Source organism: Lytechinus variegatus, chromosome 13, assembly GCF_018143015.1.
Source record: "Lytechinus variegatus isolate NC3 chromosome 13, Lvar_3.0, whole genome shotgun sequence".
Classification (NCBI taxonomy): Eukaryota; Metazoa; Echinodermata; class Echinoidea; order Temnopleuroida; family Toxopneustidae; genus Lytechinus; species Lytechinus variegatus.
The window spans coordinates 33,719,381-33,744,328 of record NC_054752.1 but is presented as its reverse complement, the minus strand read 5'-3'; the positions used below and the strand labels follow the sequence as shown (position 1 = coordinate 33,744,328).

The 24,948-nt window shown below is 36.9% G+C and overlaps 1 protein-coding gene across 1 annotated transcript; it reads left to right on the top strand.

The window, feature by feature from the left end:
• Positions 1–3,905: 3,905 nt before the first annotated feature.
• Positions 3,906–18,808, top strand: LOC121426431 (wiskott-Aldrich syndrome protein family member 2-like). Its single transcript, XM_041622729.1, has 7 exons — positions 3,906–4,145; positions 7,989–8,285; positions 12,771–12,924; positions 13,896–14,004; positions 14,639–15,173; positions 16,096–16,224; positions 17,991–18,808. Exons 2-7 carry the CDS (start codon positions 8,018–8,020, stop codon positions 18,158–18,160), a joined length of 1,365 nt encoding a protein of 454 aa, XP_041478663.1. The 5' UTR covers positions 3,906–4,145; positions 7,989–8,017; the 3' UTR covers positions 18,161–18,808.
• The last annotated feature ends 6,140 nt before the right edge of the window (positions 18,809–24,948 follow it).

Here is a 24,948-nt window from a genome sequence, read left to right as displayed (position 1 = left end):
TAAGTTGAGCCACAAAAACTATGTACAAAATGTATTGGGGAGAACCAGCATGTCATTTTTTTGTTTAAAGTCTTTTCACTTGCTAATTCTCTATGAATACTAACATCCTGTAAAAGGAAAAGAGCAGTCATGTAAATTTGCTCCTTTCAGCCTGCATTTCAATCGATTTTTATGGTTTGTTTGTTTTTTAAGATACATTACCATAGGAATTACCATGGCTCAAGTTGCCCCATGCTGTTTGGCTCAACTTACCCCAGTCCGAGCTTAGTGCGATAATTTTGTATCCACACATTTATTATGCATCCATCATATAAAAGACTATGACAAGAATGAAGATCCATACCTGGACTAATAATGTTGTTATCATGCCATGTGTGTTTATAAAGCACTTATCTATTTCACACTCTTTTTTACTTTTTTGGCTGAAATTCATATTTTTCCCTCTAAAAAACTACTTTTTGTTTCAAAGTTGGAAACAATGTGGTGGGGTTAGGGGTTATGCTATGGGTCATCAATACATGACACCACCGCAATGTCTGACTCATTCATTATTGGCCTGGGGCTGGTGGCTCAACTTGCCCCTATGCTCAACTTACCCCGCCTTCCCCTTTCCACTCGTCAATGTAAGTGCCCCCCCGGGGGGGGATCTACAATTGATCATGTCATCCTCTGACTGGACAGCAGGATTCTGAATTGGTGGGATATAATTCAGTGTTATAATACGTATGCGCGGCGCATTATTGTGTCAACTGGTAATTCACGTACTCTCTCATTCAAGACTAGAAGATTCTGGCAAATAAAAAAATTATCAAAAGTTTTGATTACAAAGTATCATTTTCAACGTTTCATTGGCCAACAGTATGTCACCCCAAAATAAAACGCTGCTAATCTCATAAAACGACCCGTTATTTTCCCCATCGACCTTATAATCATGTGAAAGCCCCCCTCCCCACTCAAAGATCTCTCTCGCCATCCCATCCCTATTGTAAAATGTTAAAATGCCCCCCCCCCCTTTACCGGTAAACCCTTTCTATCAGCAGACACCGCACCTTCTGGCCAAGTTAGAAACCAGGTACGATTCCACAACTAATTTTTCATTGTGTAGACATATTTTTAATGGCATTATTGTATATTATGTATGCACTCGTATCAAAGTCCAAATGGATAATTGGCATTTATCACCACACACTAAAAGTTTCAATCTGCAATTAGGTCGGGGGGGGGGGGTAGTAGCGTGGGTCATGTGTAGGGCTGGGGCATGGCTCATGCCTGTAATATGGGTACCATGCCCGATATAGCTTCTCTGTCAAGACAGGGAGGGTGGGGCAAGTTTAACATTAAGAGCACGGAGAAAAGGGAAAGATACTTCCTCTCGTAAAAAGGCACACCCCAAAAAGAAAAGGATCTTATCTCCCAAAATCAACCCTTTGTCAGTCCATAGACCTATGGTCATTCGCGCAATCACAGGAAACATTCATGATCATCGTGATGATGATGGTGGTCGTGGTGTTGGTCATTTGGTGAGAATGATGATAACGATTTATAATAATGGATCATTGATATGAAGGATATCAATAATGTTTATAAGACTGTTACCATGGTAACTATCTCCACATTATTATTCCCTTTACCAACGCCACTAGCAATCATCACCATCATCATCACCATCAGTCATCATCATCATCATTATTTTCATCATTATCATCATCATAATCATCATCAACATCATCATCATTATCATCGTCGTCATCATCATCATCATCATCCTCACCATCATCATCACCATCACCATCAACATCCCCATCATCATCATCCTCACCATCATCTTCGCCACCATCATCATCACAACTTTTCAGATGGTAACAATTTCGTCAATTCCTCAATTCAAGGAGGGTTTGTGAAAAGGGGAAAGTACCTTTATCCCCTTTGGATCCGCCCAATAGGGAATGGGAAAATGATATCAAGTATAAAGTGACATATAGCAGGAAGCAATAGCGAAGTTCAATTCAACCACACTGTCTTCATGGTCAAATATGGTATTTTGTAGTTTCCTCTTATAGGATATAATGGATGCACTATACATGTACAATACGGATATATTACAATTAAACAAATAAAACAAATGCTTTCCCAAAGCAGAAAGGATAGTAAAATGCCATACAAAAAGGCCTATTACATGCCTATACGTTGATAAATATTGTAGCAATCGGGACGGGGATAATAAAAGGAAATAGATATAGATCATCTGGTAATTTTACATGATACAAAACGTAAAGCAAAGTTAATCAAATACAATTATGGAGTGGATCATGACATGTCATGACGTACATTTCATATGTGTATGTGCTCGTGGGTAGGCCTATATATTTCTATTTGGGCTTATATACCCGGTACCCGGGGGGATTATAAATTGACCGTACGGTTTATTCATGGAGCAGTACTGGTTTATTACTGTCTTGAGCAGATGCTGAGGGAGTATGTCTTATGCAAAATAATTTAAAGTATCCCTGATACGAATTCTATCTCCCACCCAATCCGGTATTCGATATGAACATACTATTGGAAATGGATTTTGCTCAGCCGCCCATAGTTTTGCGCATGCAGGAAGTGCCGGGGGGGGGGTAAGAGTTAGAAGCGAGCTGGAGCGAACCCCGGGGGAGGAAGCAACTAGATAGGGCCTAATCATGGGTGGATTTTCGTTGCATTTTCAAATCAGAACTGACGTATATCATGCACATATTGCTTTATTTTCACTCAAATTCGTAGTATAACAGAAAAACCTTTTACAAAAGTCTACAATATTCTACCTTCAATGGAAGTGCTGCTCCAGGGGCTCCAAGATATAGAAGACAAGCGAACATACGTCTCCACTTCCCTCTGATATCTTTATTTGTCCGATTGTTCCGTCATTATTTCATTATGGAATTATCCGGGTAATACCCCAATACCCCTTCCAATGCCGTATCACTTTTGGGATGATTCCGGATTAATAATTAGTTTTAAATCTACCACAGATTTGCTTTGGCTGCCAATATGAAACTGAATAAATAGCTTACAGCAACTGTGTTCTGTATAACAAGTTTTATCAACATGATCAAAGGGACAAGTCCACCCAAACCATTAGTTGATTTGAAGAAAAGGAGAAAAATCAAACAAGCATAGCACTTAAAATTTCATCAAAATCGGATGTAAAATAAGAAAGTTATGACATTTTCAAGTTTCGCTTAATTTCACAAAATATTCATATTCACATCCTGGTCAGTATGCGAATGAGGGAGCTGAAAACATCACTCACTCACTATTTCTTTTGTATTTTATTACATGAAATATGAAATATTCAAATTTTCTCCTCATTGTCCTGTGAAACAAAGTTTTATTTTGCCCTGAACATGTTAAATTACCATTATTTAACATTTTATGTTTTAGTCAAGTTGGTCTTTGTTGTCAAATCTGTAAAAATTTAAATATTGTATAATTCAAACACACACACAAAAAAAGAAATAGTGAGTGAGGGACATTATTGATTCTCTCATCGTGCATATAACTATTTTGTGACAAATAAGCGAAACTCTAAAATGTCATAACTTTTTTATTTTACATCCGAGTTTGATGAAATTTTCACCATTATTATTTTCTGATTTTTCTCTATTGATTCAAATCAACATTTTTCTGAGGTGGACGTGACCTTTAATACCTCCCAGGAACTTAAAAAGGGGGTAATAGTGGGAGAGATCAAAATAAAGAATAAACCCGATCTGTTTTGGTTGAAATCACAAACCGTAAAAAGGACAAAAGTTCAGAATCGGGGCACTCCCTTTATGTTTCACGGTTTAGAGGGCCGCCATAAATGAATGGAATTTATCGTTATTCCACAGATCCCCCCCCCTAAGTCTCTATGTCTCAATCAGACTTTGAAAGTAGGAAGTAACTGTGCGATATAAACACAACCCAAACTGTACTTGTCTTTTTCGGATATATACAGTGTTGTGTGGAGCGATCATGTAGGAGTTGTTCCAGTGCAATAGGAAGAAATATCTTTCAATACTGAGAGTTAACCATCGTGTTAAAGCCCCGGGTTAAAGCACCAAGTGATATATGGATTACTATTGCCCTTCTTCGTAAACACAAGACCATCCTACGTTCAGGTAAGTACACAATTATCATGCTTATTTAACCACTTTATATTAGACTAGAATGGCTTAAAGCATTTACTATACATTAATGACTTGATATTAGTGAAATAACGCTCAAATGCAATAATCTTCATTCGAAATATTGTCTATACTACATATAGCTAGTGGATAGAATTAAAAATATTATCGAGCAGAGTTATAACATTCACAGTGTTCGTTGTTTGATAATGGAAAATTGTTTCCATGCCGAGTCAGAATTGCCTGACATAGCAGTTTCTTAAGGGATAACATTAGGCTCGTTGGGGGGGGTGCAGGCAGTCTTTAGAAGAAGTCCGCAAGAAAGCATATGAGGAAGTACAAGTGAATATTAAAGCCAAACGTAAATCTCCTTACACTATTTGATTAGGTTGTTTGGTATTGACATAGATACATTCCAATCATGAAATCGATAAGGAGTGAATTTGTAGCAGAAAGGGAGGAGGGGAAGAAGAAGGGGAAGCAGAAGAAAAAAAAGAAGAAGGAGGAGGAGAAGAAGAAGAAGAAGCAAAAGGAAAAAAAGAAGAAGGAGGAGAAGAAGAAGTAGGAGAAGCAAAAGAAAAAAAGAAGGAGGAGGAGAAGAAGAAGAAATAGAAGGGGAAGCACAAGAAAAAAAGAAGAAGGAGGAGGAGGAGAAGAAGAAGGAAAAGAAGCAAAAGAAAAAAAGAAGGAGGAGAAGAAGAAGGGGAAGCAAAATAAAAAAGAAGAAGAAGAAGAAGGGGGGGGGGTAGAAGAAAAAAAGGAGAAGAAAAAGAGGAAGATGAAAAGAAAGAAAATTAATAAGAAGAGAAAGCAGAAGAAAAAGAAGAATAAGAAGGGGAAGAAGAGGAATAAGAATATCTGTATCTCATATCTCATATCTGTTTTTAAAACCGACCTATTGGTTGGTTCAAATATCAACCGATGGACAGTTGGTTAAAAAAAATGCATGTAAAAATTAATAGGATTTTTTTTAACCAACATACTTCAACCAATTTTTGGGGTTGTTTAATCAAAATTTTCTGAGGGTGTAGATTCATAAGCTGTAACAGCGAAGGAAATTTCATAAGGCCATATCACTTCAATGATACACGAGACCATAAAAAACATCCTGCATCTCTTAATCAGTGTTAATTGCTAGAGAATCGCTGATACATTTATTAAAACCTCATTCCCGTCGTGCAATCCGTTACGAACGCGACGATTGGCCTTTCATAATTGATAGCGAAAATTTTTGAACCATTCATTTTTTTTTTCTTCGATCAATACGATTGCCACGACTGATCTCGGCCTTTTCTTACAAAGAGTTATGATTGATCCAATCAATCGTAACTATATGGAAATCCATCAGTGTCATAACCTTTTCTACAGCAAATTTGAAGAAAGTCCTTTGTAAACAAAGAAGAACACACCAAATTGTCAAGAAATCAATGAATGTATGGATATACATATCTAGATTTTTTTTGAACAAATATGCATTCTATATGTTGACTTTGCTGGCTTTCCATAGTTGCGATTGATCAGATCAATCGCAACTCTTTGTAAGACGGGGCCCTGATCTGACACGATCTGATACAAACACTACGATTACTCCATGATTAATAAGATCACCGTTTCAATCGTAGCGCAAATCATGACAGTGGAAATTAGGTATATTAATCATAATCATAATAATTTCTGTCCTCGTCCAAAGGTCAGTTCCGCTCTGAATTCATGACTTTTTTCATTTCCTCGCAGAATGTCCCGTTGCTTGACAAATAAAACATGAGTTCCGTTTACTTGACAGCGGATCTGTGAGAAAATTGACATTTATCTCCGAATTTGTTTTATTTCCTTATTTATGATGAAAATAAAAGAGCAAGCTTAACATGCTTAATGATATTGTGGTACAATTGATTCTTCGATCTTGTTTTGTTATTTTATACGCCTACGTATCATATTCATGATATTTATACAATGATGTAGAGCGTTGTGGCCCAGTGGATAAGTCTTCGGGCTTTGAAACAGAGGGTAGTGGGTTCGAATTCCAGCCATGGCGTAATTTCCTTCGACAAGAAATTATCCACATTGTGCCGCAGTCGACCCTGGTGAGGTGAATGGGTACCCGGTAGGATTCATTCCTTGAATGCTTTAGCGCCTATTAATATGGCGGCCTAGCTACAGCCGGGATAATTATGATACCAAGTATCAAAGTGCAGTTGAGTATATGCACATAGTAACTGCGCTATATAATTGGACGTATTATTATCATTATGTCATGAATGGTAGTAAAAATGATGAGTATAGCTGTGAAAACATTAATGTTAGTAATGGTGGTATTGGTGGTGATTAAGATGATGATAATGGTAATAATAATGATAGCGGCGATGATGATGATAACAGTATAAGTACCAATGATAATAACAATGCCAATAATATTCCTGACAATACCTGTAAATAATTATAGTAATGACATTTAGAACTACGGATATAATTGCATACCCGACCGAGGGTGATGAATGTAATGCATAAAAGAATGTACATACAAATCAATAAATTATGTTAATGATAGTAGTATAAAACTAACGATGATAGCCATGATTATAAACACCCATAAAAGATACAAAATTATCTTTCATATTAAAAGGAAACCAAACAAATTTCTCATCATACTTACAATAATAGTGATCTTTTATTCAATTTGAACTTAATTATCAGCAGACATTGTGCATGAAGTTGACCTCACACTGAACTATACATTCCCAATAACAAGCGATTCAATTTGTCTATTAGCTATGAAATTTGGCCTAAATGATGAAAATCCACGGTTTTGCAAATATTTTTCACCTGCAGTGCCCCTGGATGGAAGTGGTGCGTGGGTTTTGGAAATCTATTTTCACTCTTTTACGTGGGCAAGCATTTCTATCTGGGCCCCGTTGCAGAAAGAGTTGCAATCAAATGCATCTTTAAAAATTAGGCGCAACTCCATTCTCAACCAATCAACAGCGCGCATTTTGGACTTGCGATTGATTTTTTGACTTGCGTTTAAACGCAGCTCTTTCTGCAACGGGCCCCTGAAGTGACTTTGGCGAGTCAATTTGATTTGAAGATCAGTAATAATTTCAAGTGTACAGTGTGAATACACAGGGCAGCTGTATATAGCTCGTTGGAAAAACCACATCCTTGAAAATAATATTTAATACCCCATACTGCAAATAAGGAATATAATAATCACCCTTCCGAATGGAGTGCTTGGAGGACTTAAGTACCCCCAAAACGGAAAGTCCGCCCCGACGCCATGTTAGTTTTAATAAAACAAAAAATACTGTAAGCAATAGCAATGCATAATGCAAGTTAAACGCAAAAGAAAAATATTGAGAGATGGCGGAGCTAACATTGCATGCACGGTCCTAATGTTGAGAACCGTTCTTCAAACTACTATAAGAAATTTGAACTAAAACGTTTTAGTTTTCAGGATAAATCATTTGATAGACCGTTCTATAAAAAAATAATATTTAGTCATCATAAACTTTGAATTTTAGGAATTTATGATTCATAATACGTAATTCACTTATCTATAATTTAGAATCTATAATTTTGAATTTTTATGGTTTAGAATTTTTTATTGTAAAATTTGCATTTTGGACTTCGAATAATAAATTTTGCTTTGGAACTGAAAACAAAATAGATTTTTGCGTATATGGACTTCTAATTTGTTTTGAATACCGGGTTTTGATTTTTAAATAGATATAAAATTTGAAATACCTGACTTAAGAAAAATGAAAATCAATTGAATGTGAATTGACCGGTTTAAAATGAGTTTAGATAACCATGTAATTCTCATTTCTTTTGGTCTTCCAGATTTCCGTGGTCCTTCTCTATAAACTACCATGCCGCTCATCAAGCGCGAGGTCGAACCCGTACTCGTCAGCCAAGTCGACATCGGGAAGGAGGTCAAGGACGAACTCGAGTGCGTCAGCAACTTCACCCTGGCCAGCATCATCCGCCAGTTGGGCAATCTGGGCAAGCATGCCGAGGACATCTTTGCCGATCTCCTCAGCGAGGCGACATCGCTGACCCAACGGGCCAAGTCCGTACAGGATCGCCTGGACAAACTGAATACTACCTTTGAGAAGCTTGATCCGATGACAGATTCGGGTAAGGTTATTTCATCGCCACCCCACCCCTGGTTTCCCCAAACCAGGATCGGAGCCAGGGGAGGGGCTCAGGGTCCGCACCCTTAGAAAGGGGGGGGGGGAGGAGATTATAAAGGACAATATATGAGAGTGTAAAAACATGGATACCAAAGCGTCAACATGGTCAAGGGGGGGGGGGGTGAGTTGGTTCCCGCTGGTCAGTCCTGGATCCATCGCAGGCCTCAACCCCGAGTTCAACTTAGCATAGAATAAATAAATAAATAAATCCCAGCCATGGCGTAGTTTCCTTCAGCAAGAAATTAATCCACATTGTGCTGCACTCAATCCAGGTGAATTGGTACCTGGCAGGAATTTATTCCTTAAAATGCCGAGGGCGTAAAAGCTGCTTGAGCTATACAGCCAGAGCCAGAGTAATAATATCTAAGTCCTTTGGAAACGCATAGAGACGTTATTTATCATGTGTTATGCGCTATACAAGAACTGACTATTATTATTATTATTGAATAAATATGGAATCGTGCTTTTTTGAGTCAAATTTGGGGTTACAATTATTTCGAGTGTTCGTTTTCATAGAGGAAGACATCGTCCCTCCCACCTCGATTCCGCACCACCATCCACAACCGCGCCGTTAATGCATGGAGCCGAGTGCGATACTGGAAATGCAGAGCACGCTTTTTTTTTTCAGATAGGTGCCGCACTACTGGGATCCCAGGATTATCAAAATGGGGGCATATTTTCCCGAGGAAAATTTGACAAGCCAAAAACAAAACAAAACAAAAAACAGGTTCTCGCTTTCAAAGAAAGGGGGTGGGGGTCACACTTGTGTAGAACGGCGAATTTACATTAAAAATCTTGATTATGCCTCTCAAAGGGGGGGGGGGGGAGCACGGGCCGGATGTGCCCCCCTGGATCCGCCAGTGCCCCGCCCACACAATCATAACCATGAACAAGATCCGCTATGAAGGGGCAACGAATACCATCTGATAATGGAATAGGCCTAATGATGGTATACGTTTATGTAATCCCACAGGGCAATTCTGATTAAAAACATCTCCATCAATATTTAATGATCATATCGGAGGCACTTGACATTGAGATTAAACGGAGATTAAATCGGTGAAGGATGCGCAGGAAGCATTTTCGCCCGACATAGCGGCGTACATGCACTGATGCCCGAAGTAATTAATCGTCAGTCAAGGGACAAGACAATGTCGAGAGACGGGTTAAACAGAGTTTAAGTAAAATACTTTTGAAGAAGCAAGGTATTAAATAATTTAAAGTGATATCCGTCCAGGATGAAAAGCACTCGTCCTCACACATGCATCCATCACCCCTGAAGCAACTTAATATTCGTGACGTATGGAGAGACTGAGGTACGCATGGGGGAGGGGGGTGAGGTTCTGGAACCCAAAATATTTCAAGACCAAGATAAAAAGAGAGAAAAGAAAAAAAGGATAAAAAGTGAAATATGATACTTTTTACTCAATATGTCAAAGGCTAAAGTAGATTTTTGTATTAAAATATTAATTTTTTGCTTGCTTGCTTTGCTAGCAGTTTATATATATATATATACACACACAGTTGAGAAGTTTACATATACCCAGGAAATTCAAAGAAAAGTTGACACTTGCCAAACGTCATGAAATTTACTAAATGTTATAAAATATTTGTGCTATCAAAACGAATTTGTTATGAAACAAATGAGTATGTCACGCACCTTCATCACATTGTTTTGTCATCAGGAGCTGAAAATATATAGGTGTCATTTTGCCCCCCCCCCAAAAAAAAAAAAAAAATCTTTATATTTTAGACAAATTAAAAATAAAAACTTGACAAAAACATTTCATATTTGTGCTGGTTACTTCTCAACACAAACATTTAAGATTACAATTTTTGTTCAGTGGTAACACATCATGATAAAAAATGTAATATAAATCATAGATTTAACATCTATGTTTCTATAAAAAAAAGTTTGGCATTATAATAACAAACAATAGAACACGAATGTGTTAAATGTATTTTAGATAATTGAATTAAAAAGATTTGGTGTATATTTTGGCGAAAATAAACCCATAAAAAAGTATGCAAATCTGAGTTTGGCTATTATTTCCTACCAACTCCCAATTTTACACAATGCATATTTGACATCATTCAAAAGATCACTTATTTCTCTTTAAAATGAGACCATGCTTTTAATGATCATGCCATCATGAAAAGAGCAAGATTCAAAAGTGTTGGATGGGGTCTGAATTGAAAAGCTGCAAAACGAGCAAAAAATGTTTGAAAATCTGAGTTTGGCCATTAATCTCTCCGAACTCCCAATTTTACACAATGCATATTTGACATCATTCAAAAGATCATTTAATTCTCTTTAAAATGATACCATGCTTGTCATGATCATGCTTTCACGAAAAGAGCAGGATTTAAAAGTGCTGGGTGAGGTCTGAATTGAAAAGCTGCAAAACGAGCAGAAATAGTCATGAAGGGTCAATACAGAACATGATTCTTTTGTCTGTGTCAATTCTTGTGGTTTATGGTTCTGCGTAGTAACATGCATGGTTTGAAATACCCATGTTTTTTTCTCACGTGTTTGCTTGTGCATAGGTATGTTTGATTGCCTGTTAATGTTGACGTTAAGGTGCATAAACAATCAAAAGAAACCGCTGAGAAACTCACTCATCACCACGGAAACAAAAGTACAGTGACTTTCAATATTGTGTCATTTTGCAAGTTTTGAATTTTGACTTTGCCCCACATTTCAAGGCACTGCACCTCCATGTGAACCATAATCATATCATATAGGGTATCATTTTAAAGAAAATTAAATAATCTATTCATTAATATTAATTACACATTGATATTTTCTAAAACAGAGGAGGGGATATTGATCAAACGCAAAAGAAACCGCTGAGAAACTCACTCATCACCAGAGAAAAAAGAACAGTGACTTTCAATATTATGTCATTTTGCAACTTTTGAATTTTGACCTTGTCCTATATTTCAAGGCACTGCACCTCCATGTGATCCATAATCATGTCATGTAGGGTATCATTTTCAAGAGAATTAAATGATCCTTTCATGAATATTAATCACACATTGATATTTACTAAAACCGAGGAGGGATTATCAATCAAAATCGGATTTCCAAACTTTTTTTGAGGAGTTTATTTGTAAATTCGCAATACATAAAGTAGAAATTGAAAATGTCTGGGATCCCCCAATCATTACCATGAACAAGATCCGGTTTGTGGGTCAATGAATACTGATTACGGTCATGACGGTACAGACATAATGATTGTATTCGTTAATGCAATCCCACAGGCCAATTCCTTCCGATTCAAAACCTCTGAATGATCATATCGGACGCACTTGACATTGAGATTAAATCGGTGACAGTTATTTCGCCTAACATAGCGGCGAACATGCACCGATGCCCGAAGCGAACCATCTTCATCACGGAAAAGTGTGTTACTTTTCAATGGAAAATGGGTTAGACAAAGTTTAAGTAGAATATCATATACAATATACAATGATTGAAGAAGCGATGTATTAATCAATTTAAAGTGAAAACCGTCCAGGAGGAAGAGTAAGTTTAACCCGACGTGCATCCGTTATGCTTGAAGCAACTGAATTAATATTCTTGAAGTATGGAGAGAGTACAGGCATATTCGGTTCGGGGATGGAGAAGGGGGAGGGGGGCCTTGCCATACACCTGGGGGACTTGGAGGCCATGGACATCAAAAGTTCAACGATCATCAAGAAAAAGGAGAAAAAGAAAGAAAAAGGAAAGTGAAAGGGGTGAAACATGATATCATTTTCTGAATATTAAAGTCTAACACAAAATTAGATTTTTGTATCAAAAAGGTCAAATTTTTGATCGCTTGCTTCGCTCGCAGCTTATTATAATATAGAAATGGGACATGAACCCCCACTTGGCGAAAAGTTGTGCACTTTCCTTTTGGAAAGCAGAGACCTCCCTTTGTAACAATAGTTCACAATTGTTTAGTGAGGAGGAATGCTGATGGATATTTTCCTGAGGCGGGACTTTCTTTCTGTCTTGCAAAATATCTGCAATACAACAGCGACCGATATAATTGCATGAGAGGCTCTCTTTATAAAGAAAAAATATACATTAATTTTGTCGCATTTACTTTTATCATCATTACATTATTGTTTTATCCTACATGTATTGTGAAATTGTTATTGTAAATACATACATTTCAGCTTTTTAGCTGTAATCCTACTTGTATGGTTTTTTTTACTTGAAATAACTAAAACATGAAATGCAATAAAACGAATTACATTTCTTTCAATATATATTTTCTTCGGTGATGTCCAAAGACCCTCTATTTTGTTCATTTTCTGGAACCGCTCTTTGCATGAATTTTTGGGCCATCTTCTATTGCAACTTCTTTTATTGAAATATCTTACTGGCATTGATTCCTCTGAAAATAAGTATGTTTCCCCAATCTTATTTCATTCACAGTATCCCTGAGGGATATCAACACCCGGTTGGCCTTCCAAAGCTCTCTCATTCTCGACGCTGAGGTCGTTTCTTCTCGTACCATGCCCTCAGCGATGAAGTCGACATACACACGATGTGAGCAGCCCCCACCGTTGTCAATTCTCAACAAATTCAGGTAAACCACCCTTTACATCCTACATCACGGAAAGGAGAATAAAATCCTGGCGAGAATAATTTTTAATCAACAGAGAGGGTAGAAAGAAGCATATTAAAAAAAAAAAACTTCCATCAAACTCAGGGACGAAAAGGGAAAGTTATGCTAAAGTTTGAAAAGTCTACACTGAAGTTACTCTCATTGGCAATGTCTACTTCAAGTGACAGGTCTACGAATCCCCATATGTTTTATACAGTAAAATACTTTCACAGCTATCTTAGAAGAGGCTGCTTGCATACTTCTGAACTCAAGATAGGCTGGTATCATGGGGAGTTATTTCACACGACAAAGGGACATTGTGCGAATTTCCTGTAGGAAAATGTATGACATCAATGAATTTCCATACAGTTGAGGTTGATGGCATCATTGCAACTTTTTGTAAGACCATGGACCTACACAGCAAAAACTGTGGTGTAAACTGGTATACATAGAGGACCACACCAGTTATTTTACACCGGTGTTAAATTGGTGGTGTTAGTTTTACACCTATAGGTGTCATTACAACACCTACGGTTGTTACATTTACACTCTGGTGTTATGTTCAATATAGGTATTATTTTAACACCTCAGGATGTGGTCCTGTATTAACACCAATTGGTGTCAGTTTTAACACCACAGTTTCTACAGTGTACAGAGTAGTAGTTCCATGGTAAGATGGAGCCTAGGGCTCCATAACCATGGTAACATGGAGCCTAGGGCTCCATAACCATGGTAACATGAAGTTTTGCAATCAATCAAAATCATCGATGCATGTGCATTTTGTTAAAAACACTGACTACGCACCAATCAGAATGGTGGTTTCATATAAATTTGCTGTCCGTCACGAACAGGACTTGAAGTGACGCTAATTATGTGACATACTGCCTCTGATGCAAAGATACTCAAGTTTCAATCAATGATTCAATGCTTATTTTTTTTTTTTTCAATTCTAGACAAGACGGCAAGGATGGTCTAAAGCTCTACACAGATCCAAAATTCTTCTTTGAACGATGGAAAAACGAACAGCACAAAGATATCGATAAGAAGAAAAAGAAGAAAAAGGTGGGTAATTGGTGACTCGACATATCTGTGATCATAATTTCGATCGTTATAAAGACCTCGTCACAATAATTGCTCGTTATCATAATGAGTTGAAAAATAACTATTGGAGAATAGGGATCGTGTCCGTCCGCAAGAGGTGCCGGGATGAAGGGAGTTACTCCCAAGAAATGTAAAAAGTATTCTTTTTGTTTTTGCAAATTTTTCGCTTAAATACTCCAAAAGTGTGCACCAAATCCTTTCTTTTCAGCATTTGAATAGAAAAACAAACAACGGGTCGGTCGCTTCGATCCATCATCATGATTATGTTTCCTCAATGTTTCATATTCTTGTCTGCTAATTTTGCGAAAATAAGGGGGGGGGGAGTAAGGTTATTATGTTATTGCTTATTTGAAAAAAATACGATTAACATATTCTGAAAATATATTTTCATATCACTGTGTGCGCTTTGACCCATTTGAGATTTCAAGTGAGACATTCGCTCGACGAAAGGCCAGATGAAGATCAAGTCCAAGAATTTCAATCACAGTCCATAGTCGTAGGCAGCTGGGATGTATAGGCCTAATTCTTGTTATTTTTCCTCAACCGAAATCTTAATTTAAGTTGTCTACTCTTTTATGTTATCTCCGTTTCACAGAAAAGACCACACTCCAGCAATGTGAGCAAACCTAAGAAAGTTTTGACAACCAAAGAGAAATTCAAAGACCAAGCTCTGGGGATAGAATTCGCGGAGATGGAACGAGAGAAAAGGGAGCGAGAAAAGAAGGCTTCCGGCGCCACTTCGCCAGATGCCGAGTCTCCAGAAAAGAGGAACAGCCAAGGAAAATCCCTAAATGCTAGCCCCGTCACCACCCCGTCGAGAAGGGCTCCTGGTACCCCAGACTCCGTACGGAAACCTGGCATGGCTCCACCTCCTGCACCGGGGCCTCCTCCCCCGCCCACTTTCCCGAGTGGAGGCGTGGATGACTCGGGCGACCTCCCGCTCCCTCCGCCTCCGCTTGAAGATGACAGCACTTACTCGGAGGTAGGGGACTTGCCGCCGCCTCCTCCCATTGATGGCGGCGCTCCAGCCCCGCCATCGATGGCTCCAGGGGCTCCACCTGTACCTGCTCCTCCGCCCCCTATGCCTTCATCAGCTGGACCTGCACCTCCACCACCGCCGCCACTTCCAGGTACGGTTCAAACACTGTGACCGAAAAAAAAACAACACTTTCTGATGATACAGCGTGGAAAAGTTTGTAGACTCTTTCTCATTCTTTGTTCTATTTTATCATCTTTATCTCCATTCGGTTCTTCTCCGTTAAAAAATAATTGCCGTCATCACCACAATTATTATTATCGTCATCAATAAAAAGGCTTTAATTCAATTATCAATGAATTCAACCTCTTCCATTCTTTACTATATTCTAGTATCTATATCTGATCATTATTGCCTCCAGTTTCGTCATCAGCATTGTTTGAAATATTTTGATATTTGATATACCTATAATAACCCAAACAAGACTAACACTGGAAGAATGTTATTAATGCTGCATAGATTTGACGAATTTTTATGAATACTTTCGCCTTCGTAGTCATCATCATCATATTCAGCGTCGTCAGCACCACCATTATCGTCATATCATCTCAATCTTCATAATTCTAACCACAATCTATATCGTTTTAAAAAAAAAATCACCATCTTTACCATCACCTATGTATATCATCTTTATCACCATCATCATCGTCATCATCATCATTATTACTACCTTCAGCATCAGCACTACTCCGTCTCAATCATTATCATAATTATGGTCATGATGATAGTGATGATCATGCCATCATCTTGATCATCTTTACCTCCACTACTATGTCATCACCATGTTCATCATCATCGTCGTAGTCATCAACATCATAATCATCATATCATCATCGTCTTCGTCATCATATTATCATCGTCATCGTCATCATATTATCATCGTCATCATCATCATCATCATATTATCATCGTCATCATCATCATCATATTATCATCATCATCATAATCATCATCATCGTCGTTGTAATTGTCATCACCGTCATCGTCACTAATATATTCTTATTCTCATCATTCAGCTGCTGGAGGGCCACCGCTACCGCCACCAACACCCAGACAGAGTGGGACAACCAACAACCCAAGACCAACTACTGCTGTGTCCCAAGTCACGGGGGCACGAGACGATCTCCTATCAGCAATTAAACAAGGTTTGTATTACCCTGGTGATACCCCCCCATATTCCTCCAAATGACAATTTGAAATAACAGTGGTAATGTGTAAATACCGCTGAAATAGGCAGTAAAAATAATATAACAATATCCTTCATATTTTATATGATTTATACGATCTTAAAGGACAAGTCCACCCCAGAAAAATATAGATGGAATAAATAGAGAAAAATCTAACAAGCATTTTGCTGAAAATTTCATCAAAATCGGATGTAAAATAAGAAAGTTATTTTTCAAAACAGTGATATGCACAACTCAGTGACATGCAAAATGAGACAGTCGATGATGTCCCTTACTCACTATTTCTTTTGTTTTTATTGTTTGAATTATACAATATTTAATTTTACAGATTTGGCAATAAGGACCAACTTGGTTGAACCATATGGAATTAAACAATGCTAATTGCACTTGTTCAGGTAGAAATTAATCGTTGTTTCACATAACAAGGAGAAAATTGGAATATTTCATATAATAAAATACAAAAGAGATAGTGAGTGAGTGATGTCATCAGTCTCCTCAATTGCATTCTTACAAGAATATGAGAATATAACTGTTCTGTGAAATTAAGCGAAACTTTAAAATGTCATAACTTTCTTATTTTACATCCGATTTTGATGAAATTTTCAGTGTTATGCTTGTTGGATTTTCTCTTCTTATTTGAATCAACTTTTTGTTGGGGTGGACGTGCCCTTTAAGATGTTACACAATGCAACACACTCGAAGAATGGAGGGTAGGGGGGCATTCGGGGAATTTCATCTTTCCCTCGTCAACAGCTCAGGGGAATAACGAATCTCGGATCATATGATTGGATGATAATCCAATCATAATTTTTTTTTCGTAACCATGGTACGCATTCCTGCATCCTATCATCAACATAATTTTGTTACTGACATCACATCCTTTCTAGCACTTTACAATATAGCTTTCTGTCCAGTACAACCCCCGTTTGATTATAGGATAAAAAATATATAGTTTTTACATGTTTCAGTCACTCCGCTGCGTTAAAGTACATGCATGACACTTTCAAAGTGTCATGGCTGCTATGCTTGAAGCATATATTTGCTTATATAGTTTGCCTCTGCATTTTACTCATATATATATTTTTCTATATTGTATTTATGTCTTTCTCCAGTCACTACATATAATGATTGTCACTTGGTTATGTACTTTATGCTATATTATGATTATGTCTCAAGCAATTTTGTAAATTTGTTTTGTATATTATTCCAATAAATACAGAAAATCCTGCAAAAAAAGGTGCATCTAAAGACCTATTTGTTCGATAACAAAATCAATATTCATTAGAAAAAATTGTTTTGTAGAGTACATTCTATGTATCATCTCTCACTGGTCTGACTAGCTTCCTATGTGGGATGGTGCCTTTGTTTGCTAGAGCTCCTGTGAGTTGACTTGGGTGAACGGAGCAGTAAGAAGGAGGGCACCACCCCTACCACGATATAGCTAGGAATTCCAGAGGGTGATGCAAACCTGTACTTTAGTAACGTAAGATCTCTTTTCCTTCATTTAAATTTATATTTGTAGTTGTTATATGTATTTATGTATATCCAAAGGAACTGTTGTTATGCTAGTGCCATGAGCATGATGACCACCTCTGGACTGTGTGCGCGCTCAATAAGACATCATCATCATCATTATTATATAAAAGCGGATCATTATTATCATCATTATTATTTTCATTATTAATCATAATGAAATATATTTACATAATTGTATTGTTCTGCAGGTATGCAACTTCGACGAGTCGAAATCAAGGTGAAGGACAAACCGCACGAGCCTGAAAATAACAGCGTCGAGGCGATCTTACGACGTCGGATCGCCGTCGAACTCAGCTCAGATGAGGACACGGGTACTGAGAGCGGCGGTTCCGACTGGGACACGGACGACGACGACTAGAAGCGGACGTCGGAATTAAGGCAATTTCAATTTGGGACTATTCTATATACATACATATATAATATACATTTATTTGTATCTTTTTAAAATGTACTGTAGAAAATAGACTATTTTTATCATTATACATTCATATCGCCGAGAAAGTGATAAATAAACCATGTGCTGAAACCAACCAAGATTATTGTTTGCAAAAATGACGCTTATCTGAAGCCATAAGGCTGAATCCAGAATAAGCTTAGGCGTCCATCATGTTGTCCATAGACGTCTATCTCTCCTGCATGCGTGTCCACTATACTGCGTAGATATTAGACTCGCTGGACAAATACTTTCATATTAATTCGTGCTTACTTTCTTTCACCCGAAAACGGAAAACACAGAAAATCAACCTTTTGCCTGTCCCAACCGACTCATGAAAGAAAAAAAACAGTAGTTCTGAAAATTTGATATTTCTTTTCTCGTATTGATTCTTTCCGTATAGAAAAAGCTTGACTGAATGAACAAAAGTCTGGAAAGCTAACAATCATTGCTGACCTCACCATGTTGACACGGTGATATTCTCGAGTTATTACAATTATGAACTTTTACTCTTTTACTTTATCTATCACGGTAGATTGGAGTTTTTATTCATCTTTTCCATTTCTCGATCATGCTTTTCTGGCTGCTAATATCTTTTTAAAAACAAATGTAGGTATTGCTTTTCACTTTCTTGGTGAAATCTTTAAAACGGCGCGCCTTTATGATTTGATTATTGTTGTGTATCACATGGTGCTTATATCATATGGGGAATAAAATACTGAAGTAATAAAATACACGTGTAGCTTTATTATGAAAATTATATTTGAGCTGAAAATCCTAAAATATGAAATAAAAGGCATATCATGTACATACATATACTAGCATTTTCTTGTCTTAATATTTGTGTGTGCTCATTGTAAAACAAGTGGGAAGTTAAATCTGACACCAGATGATGCACCTGTACCATATAGAGGACCACGACCTAAGGTGACAAAAATACACCCTATTGATTGACCGTACCTCCATATAGGGTAAAAGTAGTAACAGGTGTAGTCCAGATTGGACCTTGTTGTTTGGAAGTGCCCTTTCCCAAAAGCTAACATAGAGGGCACATGTCTCCCAATCTCTAAGGTGTCACGCGCGTAAAACATTCCCCATAGACTTGTGTGTTAAAATGGCACTTTTGAAAAATTCATAAAAAATAAATGTGAAATTAGAGGGTGGAATGTTTACTACCATTGGATAGGATATATATCTGGCATTCCATATCTGACCAGGAAAGGGTACCGTAGCCAGCTCATTTTAAAAATAAATCGCCATTTATGAAGATAACTATGAATGGATCAAATTCATCGACTGAAACAGTAAAATAGCCCTAATTAGTCCGCCAGTCTAAAAAATAGTTCCAAGTCACTTATTTATCTTCCCAATTCGGGCGAAGGAAGTTCAGTAGTTACCATTTCTAGAATCAGTGTTAGATTTTGAATCATATTCATACATTTTTGTCAATCAGCAACATCAAATTGAAAAAAAATCGAATGGGTTGGGTCGAACGAATATCTTGAGCCCTCCTGATGTAATTAGGCTCATGGCACCCTAATCAGCGCCAATCTACTCATCTTGACTCCCCAGCAAGGGAAGATGAGTAGAATGGCGCTGATTAGAGATTGGGAGACATGTGCCCTCTATGTTAGCTTTTGGGGAAGAGCACTTCCAAACAACAAGGTCCAATAGCAGGTGTTGCGAAGTATAACACCAGAGTAAAATGACAGGTAAGATACAGTCAATCAACACTGTGGATAATGGGAAACCTTAGCAAACAGATGGCAAAGAGAATGGGATGTTTAAAAGGGTACATCGGGATGAAATTAATGAAGTCTAACTCAATAGAGTTAAATTCACTGAGTAAAATGCTGAAAATTTCACCAAAATCGGACAACGAAGTTATTGAGTTTCAAAGTTTAGCAATATTTGTGAAAATCGTTATAATTATGCAAGTCATCATTAATATTCATTCATAATGATGTCATATCCCCATTTCCTTTTTCATATTTGAATGATATGTCTCCCTTATGATAGAATAACTTACAACAATGAATGTCTGTTGTATTAAATCATTATTTTGTCAATCCATTTTATCTTAGTTCTTGGAAGAAAAAAACAACAACATAATTTCATGTAATGAAATACAAAAGAACAAGTGTGGATATGACATCATCAGGGACTAGTTGCACGAAACTTTTGCCATACAAAAACTCTGGCAAACAAAATTATGCCATTGAAAGCTACACATTAAAAAATTCAGGCAAAAAAATTGACAATATTTTATGGCAAAAGTTTTATGCAACGGGTCCCAGTTTGCTCATTGAATATTCATGAAGACATGCATAGAACTGTGTCGCCGAAATAATGAAAATGTTTAAAATGTCATAACTTTGTTATTCATTGTCCTATTTTGGTCACATTTTTAGTGTTTTGTTTGTCTGATCTCTATCCATCTGTTCAAATCATATTATTTTCAGCCTTGAGTACCCCTTCAAAGGCTGCAAAAGAAAAAGTGGTGTTAAAACTATATAAGCAGTCGATCTTGTAAGAGGGTCGCATCGGCAACACTCAGTTTGCTTTGGTGTTACATTCGGGGTTTCTTTTGGGGTTATTTTTTTACATCGACATTTCAAACTCCAATGTGTATTTTAACACTTTAGGTTGCGGTCATCTCCCAAACACCGACCAGTGTTGTTTTTAACACCAATGTTTTCAGTGTCAGTTTATGACTGATCAATGCGCAGATCGATTTGATATATCTCACTCGTCTTCCCCTAGCGTTTGCTTTAATTGTAAAGTAGGATAATGAGATAATGTTGAGAATAGAAGCAAACATGTGGAGAATTAGGAAGAAATTGTAACAAACAGAAAGTGAGAAAATTCACGAAGATGAAGAGAGGGAAAAGGGGTGAAGAAGAATGGAAAACGAAGAAGAGGACAAGGGAGAAGAGGAAAATAAAAAAGATGACGAGAAGAAAGTTAAGAAGACAAGTAAGAAAGTACGTGAAGGACGAATAAAGAGCATGTCAACAGAATAAGGACACTGCAAAAACTCCGGTGTTGATTTAACACCAGCCCGGAATCTATATCTGTCCACATCAGAGATGTATTGAAAGAACACCAGTTTGGAATCAAACCGATGCTGTTTTAAAACGAAACTGGTGTTGTTTAAAGGGGAAGTTCACCCTGAAGAAAACTTTGTTGCAAAAATAGAAGAAAAAATAGTAAAAAATATTGGTGAAGGTTTGAGGAAAATCCCATAAAGAGTAAGAAAGTTATTAGAGTTCAAAGTTTTGGATTTGTGACGTCATAAACGAGCAGCTGCCCCATGTGTTATGTAATATAAAATGCATGAATTTCAAATTTTGCATGGTTTCTGATGACTAAAATTTGTTTTTCTATTCATGATTGGGTGTGAAATGGTTTGTCTATTGATATACAAAAGGTACAGTGAAAACCATTTTCAATTTTCTTAGAAAATGACAATTCATTGATATTTTACCATTCGCTATGTAGGAATGCTGCTCGCATATGACGTCACAAATCAAATAATTGAAATTCTAATAACTTTTTAATTATTTGATGAATTTTTCTCAAACCTTCGGCAATATTTTTTATTATTATTTCTGCTATTTTTACAATAAAGTTTTTGTCAGGGTGAACTTCCCCTTTAATACTTCTCTGATGTGGACACATATAGATTCCGGGCTGGTGTCAAATCAACACCAGAGTTTTTGCAGTGGAGAAGACAGATAAATTGAGATGGGGGAGAGAGAGAAAAAGAGGAGAGACACGGGGAGGGGGTGGGCGGTGATTGGAGAACGGTGTGATCTGATTCGTATACGACAACGTGAGCCAATATTTCAAGGGTAATGCAAATTTTCCCATTGTGACAGGTCGTCCAAAGGGAGGGCTAGTAGTACACCCCTGGGGCCGAGGTCAGTCTAAATTCCTAGGTATAGTTTTGGTCTAGTTGTGTCACCGTAAAGCGTCAAAAACATCGTTTTCAATCTGAAAAAGCGATTGTTTCCCAGCCCAACCAGGACATGTTATTTTTTTATGCACACGCGGAAATTAATGAGTCCACGCGAAAGCGCACGTATACACGTTTCTTTCAGGTTGTTTCTTACTCGCGATGTATTGATGCACTGTTTTTTTTACTTTAATTGGGGAGGGGGCGACTCTGCCCCTTCGTAAAGTTTCACGGCCAAAAACAAAAAAGGAATAAAAAGTGTGAAACATATGATTTTTATTAATCTTTTATGGAACTTGGTCAGACCTTCACAAATATTTCTTAAATTATATTTTTTTGCTATTTTTACAATAAATGTTTGTCAGGGTAAACTTCCTCTTTGAAGAGTTACACAATTCAGACATCTCCCCTTCTATGTTTTTATTTTTAAAACTTTTTGTTTTTGTTTTAAACATAAACAATCATAATGGGCGGTCAACCACTAGCCCCACCCCCTGCAGTACCAGTCTGGTCCTGGGCCCCGTCTTACTACGAGATACGATTGATCCAATCAATCACAACTATGGACGGCCAGCAACATCAACATCTCTTATGCATGTTTGTCCAAAATGTTTTCTAATTATGAGGGTAAAACCATGCATTCAGTGTTTTCTTGAAAATTCACTGTGCTTTTCCTTGTTAACCAAGGACATTATGTAAATTACCTGTAGAAAAAATCATGACACTGATGGATTTCCATAGAGTTACGATTGATTGGATCAATCACAACTCTTTGTAAGACGGGGCCCAGGATTCCAGGGGTGTTTCACGAAAGATTTAAAGGTAAAGTTCTGAAGAAATATACAAAATATTGCTGAAGGTTTGAGGAAAATCAATCAAAGATTAAAAAAGTTAATCATTTTGATTTTTGGATTTGTGAAGTCATAAATGAGCAGCTGCCCTTTATTTTATGTAATATGAAATGCATAAATTTCCCCCCTTTTTTGATTGTTCGTGATGACTTTTTTTTAAAGGAACGGGTGTGAAATGATTTGTCATTTGCTACACTGAAGGTACGGTAAAAACCATTTACAATTTTCTGAGAAAATGACATCTCATTGATATTTTTACCATACGATATGGACGATAGCTGCTCGTGTTATGGCGTCACAAATCAAATGATTAATCTTCTTATAACTTTTTTTATATTCTTTGATGGATTTTTCTCCAAAGTTCGGAAAACATTTTTACTATTTTTCCTTCATTTGTGGTCCAATTCGATCAAATTTTCAGTGTTTTGATTGTCTGATTTTTCTTCATCTTTTCAAATCATATTATATTCAGCATGGAGTACCCATTTAATTACTGATTTTACACTTAGTTAGACATTTCAAAGATAGTGGGGTGGCCCACCCCCTCATCCACTGCCGCCCCTAAACGCTTGCTCTATTGCCCTTTCAATAAACCCCCTTTTCGGATCTTCCCGCCCACCAATTACCGCAGACAGGTCAGTCCATATGACTTTCAATTCCGTTATTGAAAGGACATCGTTAATGAGCTATGTGACGTAATCAATGTCGTAACACGTGTTTGTCGTTTGATTTGACCCAATGTATTTCGAATGGAATTCACGTTACCGACATTGAATTTTCCCTACAATTTCTATCTAAAATGAATATGTAAATGGTATAAATGCTTTTCTCTGTATAACCCATACATTAACATTATATAGATATATATATATATATACCTTATGTATACATCGTTAATATATGAGCTATATTATAGAGAAAGGCATTTATACCATGCATGTTGACATGCATTAAAAATTAGATATTACAACGCTGTTTAAAATGTTAATCGCACAGTTGTTTAAACAATTTAGGAAGTGTGTAAAATCTGAAACAACCATCCTTGAATAATAAATAATTAGATATTTGAACTTAAACTTTGTTGTTTAAGATATTAAACGCTTGTTTAAAATGATTAAACAACTACTGTTCGATACAAATATTAAACAGCGTTGTTTAAACTGTTAATTAACAGTGTACGTAATAGTCGTGCCCCCCATTTTTCTCTTCCTAATCATTAAGGGATGAAATAATTCTGAAAGAATGCAATATACACATAATTAAAAGTGTTTTTTCTCCTACACCGGATAGGTCGGTAATGAATATTTGTATCTGAAGAATTTTTCCTTCTGACTATATATTGTGATAAGGGGTGAATTTCGAAATTCTATAAGTGTCTAAATCAGGGGAGCGTTTCATCAGTATTTTTATCCGACAAGTTGTCAGATCTGACATCTTTCTATGATTTTGATTGGCTGAGATGCACTGTTCCGATGGTAACTGTCGGATAAAATGGGACTTGTCGGATAAAACGTCCGACAAGTCCTTTCATGAAACGCCCCCCTGATATACTAAAAAGACCTATATAGAACAATTTCTTTTATCTGTTTGTTAAGTTTTTATCGAGATCATCATTTATTTTGGAGACACCTTAAATCTATATGCATTTCAAAGTGTTGAAAATAAATCAAAATATGTTAAACATCACGAAGAGTACTGGTAAATGAATATCGATTTTGATATATATTTTTTTCTTGAATTTAAGGGTAGAAAAGAATAGCAAAATTGGGATGGGACTTGAACAGAATAAAAATATCACAATCACATAAGGGATTATGAAATATCATAATTGATGAACATACATACATACATATGTCAAATAACGAGATAACATGGATAAATTTTAGAAACATCAGATAAGATCG

Coding starts and splice junctions, on each gene's coding strand:
- LOC121426431 (XM_041622729.1), top strand. CDS start 8,018: ATGCCGCTCATCAAGCGCGAGGTCGAACCCGTACTCGTCAGCCAAGTC. Junction 14,005..14,638: donor AGAAGAAAAAGAAGAAAAAG/GTGGGTAATTGG, acceptor TCCGTTTCACAG/AAAAGACCACACTCCAGCAA. Junction 16,225..17,990: donor CCTATCAGCAATTAAACAAG/GTTTGTATTACC, acceptor ATTGTTCTGCAG/GTATGCAACTTCGACGAGTC.